This window comes from Pecten maximus, chromosome 1, assembly GCF_902652985.1.
Source record: "Pecten maximus chromosome 1, xPecMax1.1, whole genome shotgun sequence".
NCBI classification, from domain to species: Eukaryota; Metazoa; Mollusca; class Bivalvia; order Pectinida; family Pectinidae; genus Pecten; species Pecten maximus.
Window position 1 is genome coordinate 11165457 of NC_047015.1, and position 12163 is coordinate 11177619.

A 12163-nucleotide genomic window follows, 5' to 3' on the forward strand; every position below is an offset into this window, starting at 1 on the left:
CCCTATTTACTAGTACATCAACATTGTTTGGTTGAAAAACCGGCAAATATTATTGATGGTATTTCTGTGTGGATTATTGAGCACTACAAGGGCACCGGTACGAGTATACAAGGATGATCTATGAATGTTTGAAATAACCACATATTCTGTGAATAATCCGTTGCCTGTCTAAGAATCTTTGATGGATCAAATGTACTTTCGATCATATTAATAAATGGGAAGTCGCAGGATAAGAGCAAAAAGTAATACAGACTTACTGAGAAGCGAGATATGCATCCGCCATCTTGTTGTTCTCTTAGTAACGTATAAATGACGTCGTTTCCCAACCGCGTAGACGTAAATTTTGCAGTCATGGACATAAGACATTTCAACAGGCAAACCTGTTCAAATTTTCGCATTATTAAAAAAAGATTACCTTCGATAGCTTCTAATCATGGAAACTTCTTCCATTAACGGAATGCGTTTTTTATGATACGTAGATTCGGCAATATGCCTCATCTTGAGAATAATTCAATTCTGATCGACAACATCTTTGTTGAGACCATTGACATACCCATATATACAATCTGTCTCTTTCCTGACCAATACATATAATTTTTTTCTTCTCTTGGTCAACTTTGTTTTTCAAACGAGAGTGAATGTATTGAAGATCTTTTATCAGATCAAGTCAGAGACCTTACATGTCCTGTTATTTCATCTAGAGACATATTTATGATGGTATGCCTTTACGTAACAAAAATCTATAGTGACCATGTCAGTCGGATACACTCTTCCGCCGTTTACATCGATCTTTACCTAGAGTAACCTTTACCTGTGTAACCAACTGGGACAGAGGAGTGTCACGATTACAATTTCCAAATGTCCGTTTAGTATTAGTACTGCTACCCCTATCTTCGGTGTTTACATGCCCCGGTTGATTCGATATTCAAGGGGTTGTTCCCATTAACACGATTTCTGTGACATGTCGACTGCTGAAGAAAAACTAAACTATCGGAGATGCAGGTTGATGGAGATCATCGGAGCGTTTTTTTTGTCATCATGTTTTCATTGAGAAAAATCGTGATCGACAACCGTTCATACCAGGTGGTTATTGAGACTTTTGCCAGCGAATGACGCTTACCATTCCGAAACAACTTGTTTTATATCCTTGTACTTTTCCAGGGTATCACTGTCCATTTTTTCTCTTATTTTGTCGATGTTTACTGGAATTCCGGTTTTGCTAACAAATCAGTATTTTGTGTTACACACTCAATCGATGGCTCAGCATAGACTATTACATTTACAGGTACAACACTGCAACTTGAAGTGAATGGTAGATGGATTTTAGGACATCCATGTTGATTTTGCTTAATGAAAACATTGACGGCGCTTTTAGTTTTCGGTTCAGGTACAATGGAGCGAATTCTCCTTTGCCGCATACTTGCGGTTTTCAATAAAAAAACCCATTTCAAACAGTTTTGTCAATAAAGATAACCAGTTACAACCAAAACCGCTGAAATACGTTGAGTAGCCCATTAAAATTGCATGGGCTGTCCTATTCTTCTTATGCATCTGGTTCCACTCGGGATCAAAGGGCCACAACAGCACTTTTGCAACGGATATGGTTTTAAGATACCCTTCCAGCTCGGCCCATGTCATACCGACTGCCTTCATTTCAGCGTCTGTGCTCTTTCGCAAAGTCTGCCTGGGTCTGTCAACTGTCCTTCTTCCTTGGGGGTTCCAGTCCAATGCCTGCCGAGCGACGTTTGTTGGTGCTTTACGCATTGTATGGCCAATCCACCCCCATTTTCTCTTCTTGATGTCTTCTCCGACCATTGTTTTTTTAGTTCTATTCCAAAGGTCCTCATTTGAGATGACCTCTGGCCACCTTATGTTCAGGATATTACGCAAGCATCTGTTTACAAATGATGGCAGTTTGTTAATGTTGGTTTTGGTTGTATGCCAAGTTTCGGAGCCATAAAGAAGGACTGATTTGACATTGATGTTGAAAATCCTAATCTTTTTGTTGTGAAGTGAGAGGGCTGAAGATTTCCAGATGTGTTGTAGAGTTTTGAAAGCGTATCTCTGCCAAGATAGGTGAAACTCTTTTACTTCTTTAATATCTTCCTGCTGCAGTCGGACTGGGTCTTACTGCTGGTTGTTAATACGTAGGATCTCTGTCTTTCCAATGTTGATTCTGAGGCCGGTCTTCATGGCTTCCTCCGAGACTCGCTCTAGCTTTTCTTGCTCATGTTGTTGTCTCTGGGAGAGGAGGCTGATGTCATCTGCAAGGTCGAGGTCTTCTAGCTGTTTGTTGAATGCCCACTGGATCCCGGTCTTCTGACCTGCTGTAACCTGCCGCATGATCCAGTCTTCCACCATCAGAAAAATTGTCGGTGACAATAGGCATAAATTTTGGCGCACGCCATTCTGTACCTGGAAGGGGTCGGACAACATGCCCTCGTGTATAACTTGGCAGGTGGCGTCCTCATACAATTGCTGGATGATAGCATTGTATTTTTTGGGAAAGCCATAGTGCTGCATCAGTTTCCAGATTACCTCCCTGTCCACGCTGTCAAAGTCCACGAAGGCGGTGTACAATGGTGTCTGCCACTCGAGGGACTGCTCAATGACGATTCTCATCATGGCGATAAGGTCCGTACAGGATATGTCTTAACGGAAGCTTGCCTGTTCGTCTCGCAGTGTCTTGTCTAGAGCGGTCTTGAGTATCTCCCAAAATGATTCTCGACAACACTTTTCCATGGTATGGATAGGAACATAATTCCTCTCCAGTTGGTACACGGAGGCAAGTCGCCCCTCTTCAGAAGTTCCACAAGAAAGCCTTCCTTCCAGTTTTCTAGCACGGTTTCTGTCACCAAAATCTTTACTAACAGTGGGTGCAGCATGTCCGTAGATGCTTGGATATCTGCCTTCAGTGTTTCTGGTGGAATACCGTCTGGTCCTCCTGCCTTACCAGGTTTGAGGGCTATCATTATCACCTGCTTCGTTGATGGATTAATGTTGACATCTAGTCGTTGCCTGACCGGGGGTATTTCAAGGTGTACTGGTGGTCTGTTCAGGATCTCCTTGAAATGTTTTGCCCATCTTGCTCTTTTTGCTTTCTCTCCAGTGATGATCTCGCCATTTTTGTCCCTGACAGGACGAGTGGGGTTGCTTGTCTTCCCAGATAGTATTCTTGTGATTCTGTAGTCTATTTATGTCTCTCTACCCTAGTGCTGTCTCGTCTTGCACTCTTCTTCAGTTGTCTGTTGGTCTCCCAGTATAGTGTCTGTATTTCCTGTTTCTGCTACTGGTTCTGTGTCAGGTTGGTCTTCTTCAGCTCTTTCCTGCTTGTGATAAACCTCCACGTGTCTGGTGATAGCCCCTCTGTGTTTGGTTTCTTTCTTCCCTAGTATATCCAGACGTAAAGGCGTTGCGCAGTCCGTGCCTATTTCCTTCCAGTGTCTCTTCATTCAGGTTGTCCAGTGCGCTGAATCTGTTTCCCAGTTCTACTTTGAACTCATTCACTTTTGTTCTCTCTTTTAAGGTATTCACGTTGTATTTGAAAGATGGTCTGCCTGCGTGGTCTTAGTAGGCCTTGAGCTTTGTCTGAAGCACTGCTGCTACAAGATGATGGTATGTGCCTGCGTCCGCGCCACGTCATGCCCGTACATCATGTACACTTCGTCGCCACTTTCTGCCAATGGTGATGTGGTTAATCTGCTTTTCCTATCTGGGGAAATCCATGTTGCTTTGTTGATCTTCATCTCCGTGTCACAGGCGCTTGTATTTTTCATTCTTTTTCAAAACAAATTTCTTAGTATGATGCAGCATGTTATTCTGATGATTTTGATGTCTTTAGTGTTTGGGTAACATTTGCCGTTAACGTGGTACGCCATTTTGAAAATTTCCTTTGATCTTTTGGGTATGCCGACCATTCACATTTTAAACTTCTCAAATTCCACCAGTGGGATTCTGTTCAAACTTTTATAAAAATAACTATGAGATGATTATGGTCAAGATTAGTATTTTTCGGGTCAGTCCGAAATCCAATATGGCCGCCATGACGTCATACGTAAAAAGTTTAAAATGGCCATAATTCAAAAAGTTTCAATTATACAGATGTTATTATATTATTTGTAGATAATGTCTGAGGCTAACTTTTTTTAACAAAAAGTTTTAAGGTCAGAGGTCAAATAAAAAAGCTCGCTAAGGGGTCAAGTTTGTCTATTTTTAGAAAATCTTCTTTTTCAAAAATTCTTTCAAAATATGATGCAGCATGTTATTCTGATGCTTTTGATGTCTTTAGCGTTTCGGTAACATTTACCTATAACGTGGTACGCCATTTTGAATATTTCCCTCTATATTTTATGTATGCCTACGACTCACATTTCAAGTTACTTCTCAAATTCCACCAGTGCGATTCAGCACAAACTTTGACAAAATGAATATGTGATGGTACTGACCAAGTCTTGTTATCATAGGGTCGGTCCGAAATGTAATATGGCCGCCCTTTTCTAGAGGTATTCAATTATGTTAATTGTAGATACTGGCTAGGGCTAACTTTTTCTTTCTGCGGGTTTTAAAATCAGAGGTCAAATAAAAAAAGTTCACTATGAGGTCAAAGGTCACCAAATTTCCAACTTTTTCATTTTTCATTTATTTTTTATTCATCAAGCAGTATATCATTCTGCTGATTTTGGTACCTTCAGTTTTTCTTTAGCACTTGGCTTACAATAGACCCCTTTCACAATCACCGCAACCGACTATAATGTAGAGTTATTTCCCTTGAATGTTTCTGAAAACGAGGCTCAGCCTGCTGAGAGACACTACCGTGTTTGTCTCCAGTGTCAACAATGTCGGCTTTGAATTTTAAGTTGAACAACACGGAAGATTTAAACAAACTGAAGGTTGCTGAGTTGAAAGAGATTTAAAAATACAGCGAGAATGTAACAGGAAACAAATCTGCTTTAATAGCGAGACGTATTTCTCTTAAAACCAAGTTAAATGCCGCGGATAATATAGATGCCAGTGATGTATCGGACTCTACCGCCGGGATAGACCTATCTAAGGCGCTTGACGTAGAGAAAGAAATTTCCTACGAGCAAATGTCAGCAAAAGATCGCATATGGAGTGGAGACTTGAGGAAAATGGTCGAATTTAATTTTCACCAACTCCATAATTATCTCGTAGGCATGGATCACTGGTAATTAATTAAACTGCTGAAACCTTTTTTTCAAAGTGCTTCATGACACTTTTTTCATTTATGTTTGACTCCGAAAATAGCCGGTTTGTGCTGCTCCTTTTACATGTAATTGACACATTTATGATAAATCAATGAATTGCTATAAGATACTTGAATTAGAGGTTTTAATATATAATTGAACAATATATAGCAATGATTAATAGGGTAAAGTAACTTATACATTATATATAAGCTAATGTGCTGGTAATCTGTTATTAATACATAAAATTTGTCAATGTCTGAAAACTTGTCCTGTACAAGCAGGTTGACAGGTGAATAACGTCATGGTTCGTCAATAAAATTTGTTAAAGTGAATGCGTGTCCTGAGCGGTTTTTTCACGCCCTGTAATTCATTATTTGATATTTCAAAATTATAGTTGCTGTATCATATAGATGGACATCTAATCGATTAATATGCAAAATTTGACTCTGATTAGACTAGTGCATAATATGCAAATGTACCGGCGAGGTTACGGTGCAATACATATGCGAGGGTCCTGTGAGGAATGAGTGACCTGTGAGGAATGAGTGTCCTGTGAGAGTTTTTGCCCCGCAATTCGTTAAATAGTATTTTCTGTTAATTCCTTCTGCACCATACGGATGAACATCGAACCTATTAACATGCAAAAATTGACATCGAGTTTGATGCGAAGAAAGCATAATAATTCATTCATTTTCGGTGCAGTGTCCAGTGCGGTTTTGCACACCCCACAATTCGCACATATACGCGATGTCTATTACTATCAATGTGCAAAATTTCACTTTGATAGAACAAGTACATTTTAGCAAATGCTACGACGAATTTACAGTAAGTGTAAGATGAGTGTCCTGTCAGTTTTTTGCACATTTTGTTAAATTGATAGGCGTGTAATAGATATGAATATTAACTAATAGTATAAAAGTCATTACTGAGTAAATGGTAAATAGGTTAAGATTTTTGCACTACTCTACGAAATAAAGGCCATACATTTTAAATGTTAAAAACAACTGTTATCGGTAATGTACGAAAAAGCAGTACTGCCGTCAATTATATATTTAAATGTATTTAAACTTTATAAGTGCGTTAACTATGTAGACAGTGTATTTGCACTTTTAATAAATACGTGTAATTAGAAATTACATTAAAAGTTAAAACTGTGCATTTTCTTGGTGTACATGTCGATCGTGAGCGTTAGTTAAATATTGAAGGATTTTACTTTTCATTATATTTTATTAACCATAATTATTTGTAGACATTGTTCCTTTTTCAAAAGGTGATTAACAGTATATGAATTGATTAGTGATGCCAACTAACTCACTGTAAATTATTGCCTCAGTTATGTGAAGTGATTGATGACTTGTCAATGACCAGTTTTGTGTCGCGACTATTCAATTCAGCCCCATGCTGTGTCGATGTCAATGTACGGGTCATGGACATTATTATCGCAACAAAAGGCAGTAACGAATGCAAGTGCAACAGGACAATTATTATACCTTTTGTTAATTTTCTGTTTGCTTTTTATTTTATGTGATGTGTATTTTCGAGTGATTAAATAAAAGAGGTGTATATATATATACTCTAATAAGCATCACAGATATCCTATATATTATATGTATGTTTTATATACATGTGCATAAATGTACAGATGTGTGTGTTGGTCATATAGTAATAACAACAATATTTTCTATACATGGGAAGGTAATGCATATTACAAGTTATTTCTTGTATAATTTTAATAAACGGACTTCGGGAGAAAAATACGTATATTTCAGGCGTAATAAAGTTATCTCTTGTATAATTCTTATAAACGGACTTTGGGAGAAAAATACGTATATTTCAGACGTAATAAAGTTATTTCTACGGTATAATTCTTATAAACGGACTTTGGGAGAAGATACGTATAGATCTACGTGTATTTGTAATTCTTATATAACGGACACAGTTTTAAAGTTTGAGCAGTTCGATCACCAGTGATCATGACCATGCCTGCGGCAAAGTACCCGAGGTTGGCACGCCACAGGACACTCACTAGTTAGTACACCACAGGTACTTGTGGACATGATTATGATGTTTTTAACTTAAATGTTTTATTATAGACGATTAAATTATTGTATTACAATCGCATGCTTAATTTGTAAAAAAAAAAATATCGTACCTCGGCCTTATAAATACTAAATTTATAAGGCCGAGGTACGATATATTTTTTTTTTTTACAAATTAAGCATGCGATTGTAATATAATAATTTAATCGTCTATAATAACACGTTTAAATTAAAAACATCATAATCATATCCACAAGTACCTGTGAACAAAATCACGGGGCGTGCGAACACCTCGCGGGACACCCTGCAATGTAACTTCGACAGTACATTTAAATAATATGCACTCGTGCAATCAAAGTAAACTTTTGCATGGTAATAGGCTCAATGTTTATCTGTATGATACAGAAAAAATAATTTTAAAATATCATTTAATGAGTTACGGGGCGTGCAAAAACAATCACAGGACACTCATTCCTCACAGGACACTCGTATGTTTATGGCACCGTAACTTCGTGTTCGCCGGTACATTTGTATAATATGCACTCGTTATATCAAAGTCAAATTTGACATCTTCATAGGTTAGATATTCATCTGTATGATACAGATTTTTTTTTTTAATAATATCACTTAACGAATTGCAGGGCGTGCAAAAACCCTCAAAGGACACTCATTAGGCACACCCCTTGTGACTGTCAACTTGTCAGCAGGCTGAGCCTCGTTTTCGCGAAATTCAGGGGAAATAACTCTTTTCATTTTGCGATTGTGAAACTGGCCTTTCACTACTTCGCATAAGTGACCAAAAGGCTTGGTATTTGTTACACATTCTATTTTTGAATTAATCTGGCATCTGAGATATAACGTTTCAACAAATGAGTTGGACGAGGGGAGATAACTCGTACAATGTGCGTTACGAGTTGCCTCCCCTCGTCCAACTCCTTTGTTGAAATGTTATATCTCAGATGCCAAAACTAGAATGTGGATGACCTATCAAGTGTTCTAAAATAGTTTTTTACGTTTGGAAATACCAAGCCTTTAGGTCATTTATGCTAAGAAGGTGAAAAGCCCGTCAAATTGTTAGCCAACAATTTCTAGTTTTTATTGTTATTATCATTTTCTATGCAAGCGCCTGTGCTCCGTGGGTTTGTGGCTGGCCTTCTTCCTGTCTAGAGTAGATAATGGTGACCCCACTCGACAGTCTTGTTCGCCATGTTCTGTTCCATCTTGTCTCTCATATTCCAAGAATCTTGAGGTTGTACCTGTGCATTTCGCTACTTACCTGCGCTGTTTTACCGGTCTCGTCCGTAAAGGGTTCTGATTTTCAAGTCCCTATCCAGAGCCCCACTCGATTTGAACTCTTCTCAGAAGAGAAGCTTTCTAAGAAGATATCATTCCGTTAAATGTAAATCGGGTAAACCGGGAGACTATAACCCAAAATAAACAAGTTTTTAAGTTTTCTCAAACACTATGATACAAACACATGCATGTATGTGTCATATAGATTCTATCCTTCTTTAGTGAAACTCGTCACTCGCACACTTAAAACATGGTCGCCGCCATCTTGGAAGAGAAATCTTCCAGCTTCGAGACGGAAGAAGTAGAAGATCTTCCAGAAGCAGAAGAGCTTCAAATCGAGTGACCGGAAGATATATTCTAGAATCAATCGGAACCCCTCGTCATTTTCTCGCAGACGGAGGCGAGGTGTTCCGATTGATTCCAGGATTGCCAACCTGTAAGTAGCCCAATGTGGGAGATCTCCCACATTGGGCTCTTGCAATGTGTGAGACTTTTTTACGACGTCACGGCATCACGGCGTTTTATTATTTGATTAAATGTTGTAGAAAAAATATCAGACATTAACACATATTTAAGCCATTTATTTAATATATCTTCTTGCTTTGAAATCTCCTCCTTTGGAGCAAGCTGATAGTCAATAATTTTCTCCTCAAGTGAATCCTTCTATCCTTGGTGACATTATATGTAATCTAGCTGCCAGTTATGGAACTTAAAGAACTAAATAAGTTCCAATAGTTTTTGTAAGTTGATTATTAATAGTTTTAGGGTTAAGATTATAAAATGTTTTGAAGCAATGGATAACTGTTCTATTTATATCATGTAGGCGTTTGAGATTTTTGGATTTAATTTCTAGTAGATAATATAAAGTATATAGCTCTATGGCTAGGTACCAAAAAATCCATGTCAATTCGACAAAGAAGGATTATGCAGGGGGAACTTTGCAATCATTTTGTCCGTCACTGCCATATAGAATTCCCCGACTGTCTTGCAAAAGTAAAAATAAAATGCAATTACTTATTAATTATCATCTGTCAAGAGTTTAATTTTTAGCTGTGGTAATTATATAAACCTTTACCTGTAAAACAAACTCAATGCCAACTGACAAAATGTGGCGTTTTATATCACATACTACGCTTATCTGATCGAAAACTTGGCTTTAAACAACTTGCAATAGGCATGCTACTTTACTTTACGAAAACACGTTTAGAAAACCAATCGTGATTTTTCCCCCATGGCGATTCTTTGAACTTGGCGAGCTTAGGCTTAGTGGACCAGATATCGATCTTTTTCCTTTTAGGCGACGGCATATTTCACGAAATATCAAAGGGATTGTTCAGTTATAAACTGAGAATGTGAATATTACTCACTATTTTTGTAGGCCTAAGCTTAATTATCGCGTTTAGAAGTCAGCTCTCCGAACATGCTTCCGTCGCTACCGACCGGATGTGAAGCGCGACGCCTGGTGTAATCTTTACAAAAACTGTAAGAGTTATTCCCCTTTGACCAGTCCCAAGCTAAAGTTGTCGATTTCATGGCTTCGCGTGAGGCAACTTGAGAAAACTTAATCAATGTGTGAGATTTGTACCTCACGTTACGTGAGGATTGCTTCAACGTGAGAAGGGGCATTTTAGGGACGTTTTTACGTGAGTTTTTCGTCTCACGTGCGTGAGTTGGCAACCCTGTGATTCTAGAATGAGAAGAGTGCAAATCGAACGGGGCTCTGGTCTTGGCTTTGGTTGACAGAAGAGCTGTCGGCGCGCTGACTTCCTGAAGGCTTTCGCCAGCTCGCGTCAAGGCTCTACTTGAGAGGACTCCTCAACCATGCCGTTTTCATTTCTTGCTGTTGAAGTTTTTGTAACAAGCTCTTTTTTAAATGGTCGGGTTGTTACCAAAATCCCCAACCTAGACGACCAGTGAGTACTCTTTGTCTGGCCTCTAACCGACTTGGGGACCCTAACGGGAGACTAATCTCCCGGCAGCATAGCTCTAAGATTGATTCAAATTCCTGCGCTTTTTTATTTATATATACATGTACATGTAGTACTATTAAATTCCAAATAAATTGCATTCGTATGACTTTTACTATCAATTGTTATTCACTGGTGCGTCAAACTCGTGAAATATGATTGTAACTAAGGGCCCTTTCGAGAACTACATAAAGAGAGGTAACTCGAATTTAAGTCTTATCGACACGCAACCTCTTGGCACAACGAAGTGCATTATTAATGATGCTTTCATTTAAACATATTAACAGAATATTCGCGTAATACCCAGGTAACTGAACAAAATAAACAAACATAGTTTACATTTAAATACTGAATTTTGAAATGTAGCAATATGCATACAACAAAACATCGATAAAATCTTAGATCAGTGAAGTTGGTAATGTTCAAAAGCTAACCAGAAATCCAATAGACGTCACTATCCAATAAAATAATCCAATAAAATCGGAATTCGAGTCTATTCCTTTTTCTTCTCTCGTTAAACTCCAACGAATCATTTCCTCTCCTAAGGAATTACTCTGGTTTTGCCGCACACTTTTGTGTCTTTTTTGGCAGAATGTGTCTGCGTTTTTGCAGTTCCACCATTTTGTATGGACTGTAAAACCCGTCGTTGCATTGTGGGACTAATTTTCAGAGAAACTTGGTCCGGCAGCCACAGTTAGGCCTATTATTTTTGGGAATTCCCCGTATACTTTCATAAATACACAGTTTCTTTCAGTTTCTGATTCATGATAATTTGTTAGGTAGATCTATGTATCAAGTCCGAAAACTGTAAAAAGCTCAAAATGTAAACATTGATATATGTTTCTTCATGAGTATGTGGCTTCAGAGACTTGTATATCATATAAAAGTCTCTGGTGGCTTTAAGGCGACGGGGTGTCTACAGATGTTGGATTTGTATCCAGTTTTCATTATGTTCTGATCAAATGATATTCTTCCTGAATATTTGCAAATACACATCCCAACTGGGATTATCTTAAATACAAGTTGCCCAATGGGCTTGTATGACTATCGTTCACCGGATTCTACAACTTTGAAGCTGATCTAGTTGGGTCATTTTGCAGATTCTAAGCCGATTACTACTTATTCAACTACAAAATGAGTAGGCTAGGTTTATTCGTGTCAATAAATTTTCTAGTTCTTCATTCCAGCATACTTTTGGCCTAATATCGATATCAGGTCTCAGGAATCTCTTGGCTATCAAAAGGTAACTGTTGAAAGATTTTAGCCTATATATGACCTTGAATGTAGGCAAGGTCATTCATTTTAACAAACTTAGTAGCCCTTTGCCCCAAACATCCCCAATAACAAGTCATTGGGCCTCTTATTTAGAAGTCGTTTAAAATTTATGCCTATTTGACTCATGTTACCATGAATGTATTTAAAGTGCATTCATTTGAACAAACTTGGTAGCCACTCACCCCAGCATGCTACACCCGTGCACGAACATAGCCCTGCATCCCACTAACACAAGACCACCATGCCTTGATATATACATCATTGTAGCCTAATAAATTCCCTAGAATTGGGCTAGGGACAACAGAACTAGACACACTGACCAGCATCATACACACTGAAGATTTCCCAATGAGATACGATACAACCATAAAATCAAAGAAAG

The 12163-nt window shown here is 38.3% G+C and overlaps 1 protein-coding gene across 1 annotated transcript; it reads right to left on the reverse strand.

The window, feature by feature from the left end:
* Window positions 1–2127: 2127 nt before the first annotated feature.
* On the reverse strand, window positions 2128–2625 carry LOC117321927. Its single transcript, XM_033876595.1, has one exon. It carries the CDS (start codon window positions 2623–2625, stop codon window positions 2128–2130), a length of 498 nt encoding a protein of 165 aa, XP_033732486.1.
* Between the last annotated feature and the right edge of the window lie 9538 nt (window positions 2626–12163).

What these genes read in the sequence shown, in the direction of transcription:
- LOC117321927 (XM_033876595.1), bottom strand. Translation starts at nt 2,625, where the DNA reads ATGATGAGAATCGTCATTGAGCAGTCCCTCGAGTGGCAGACACCATTG.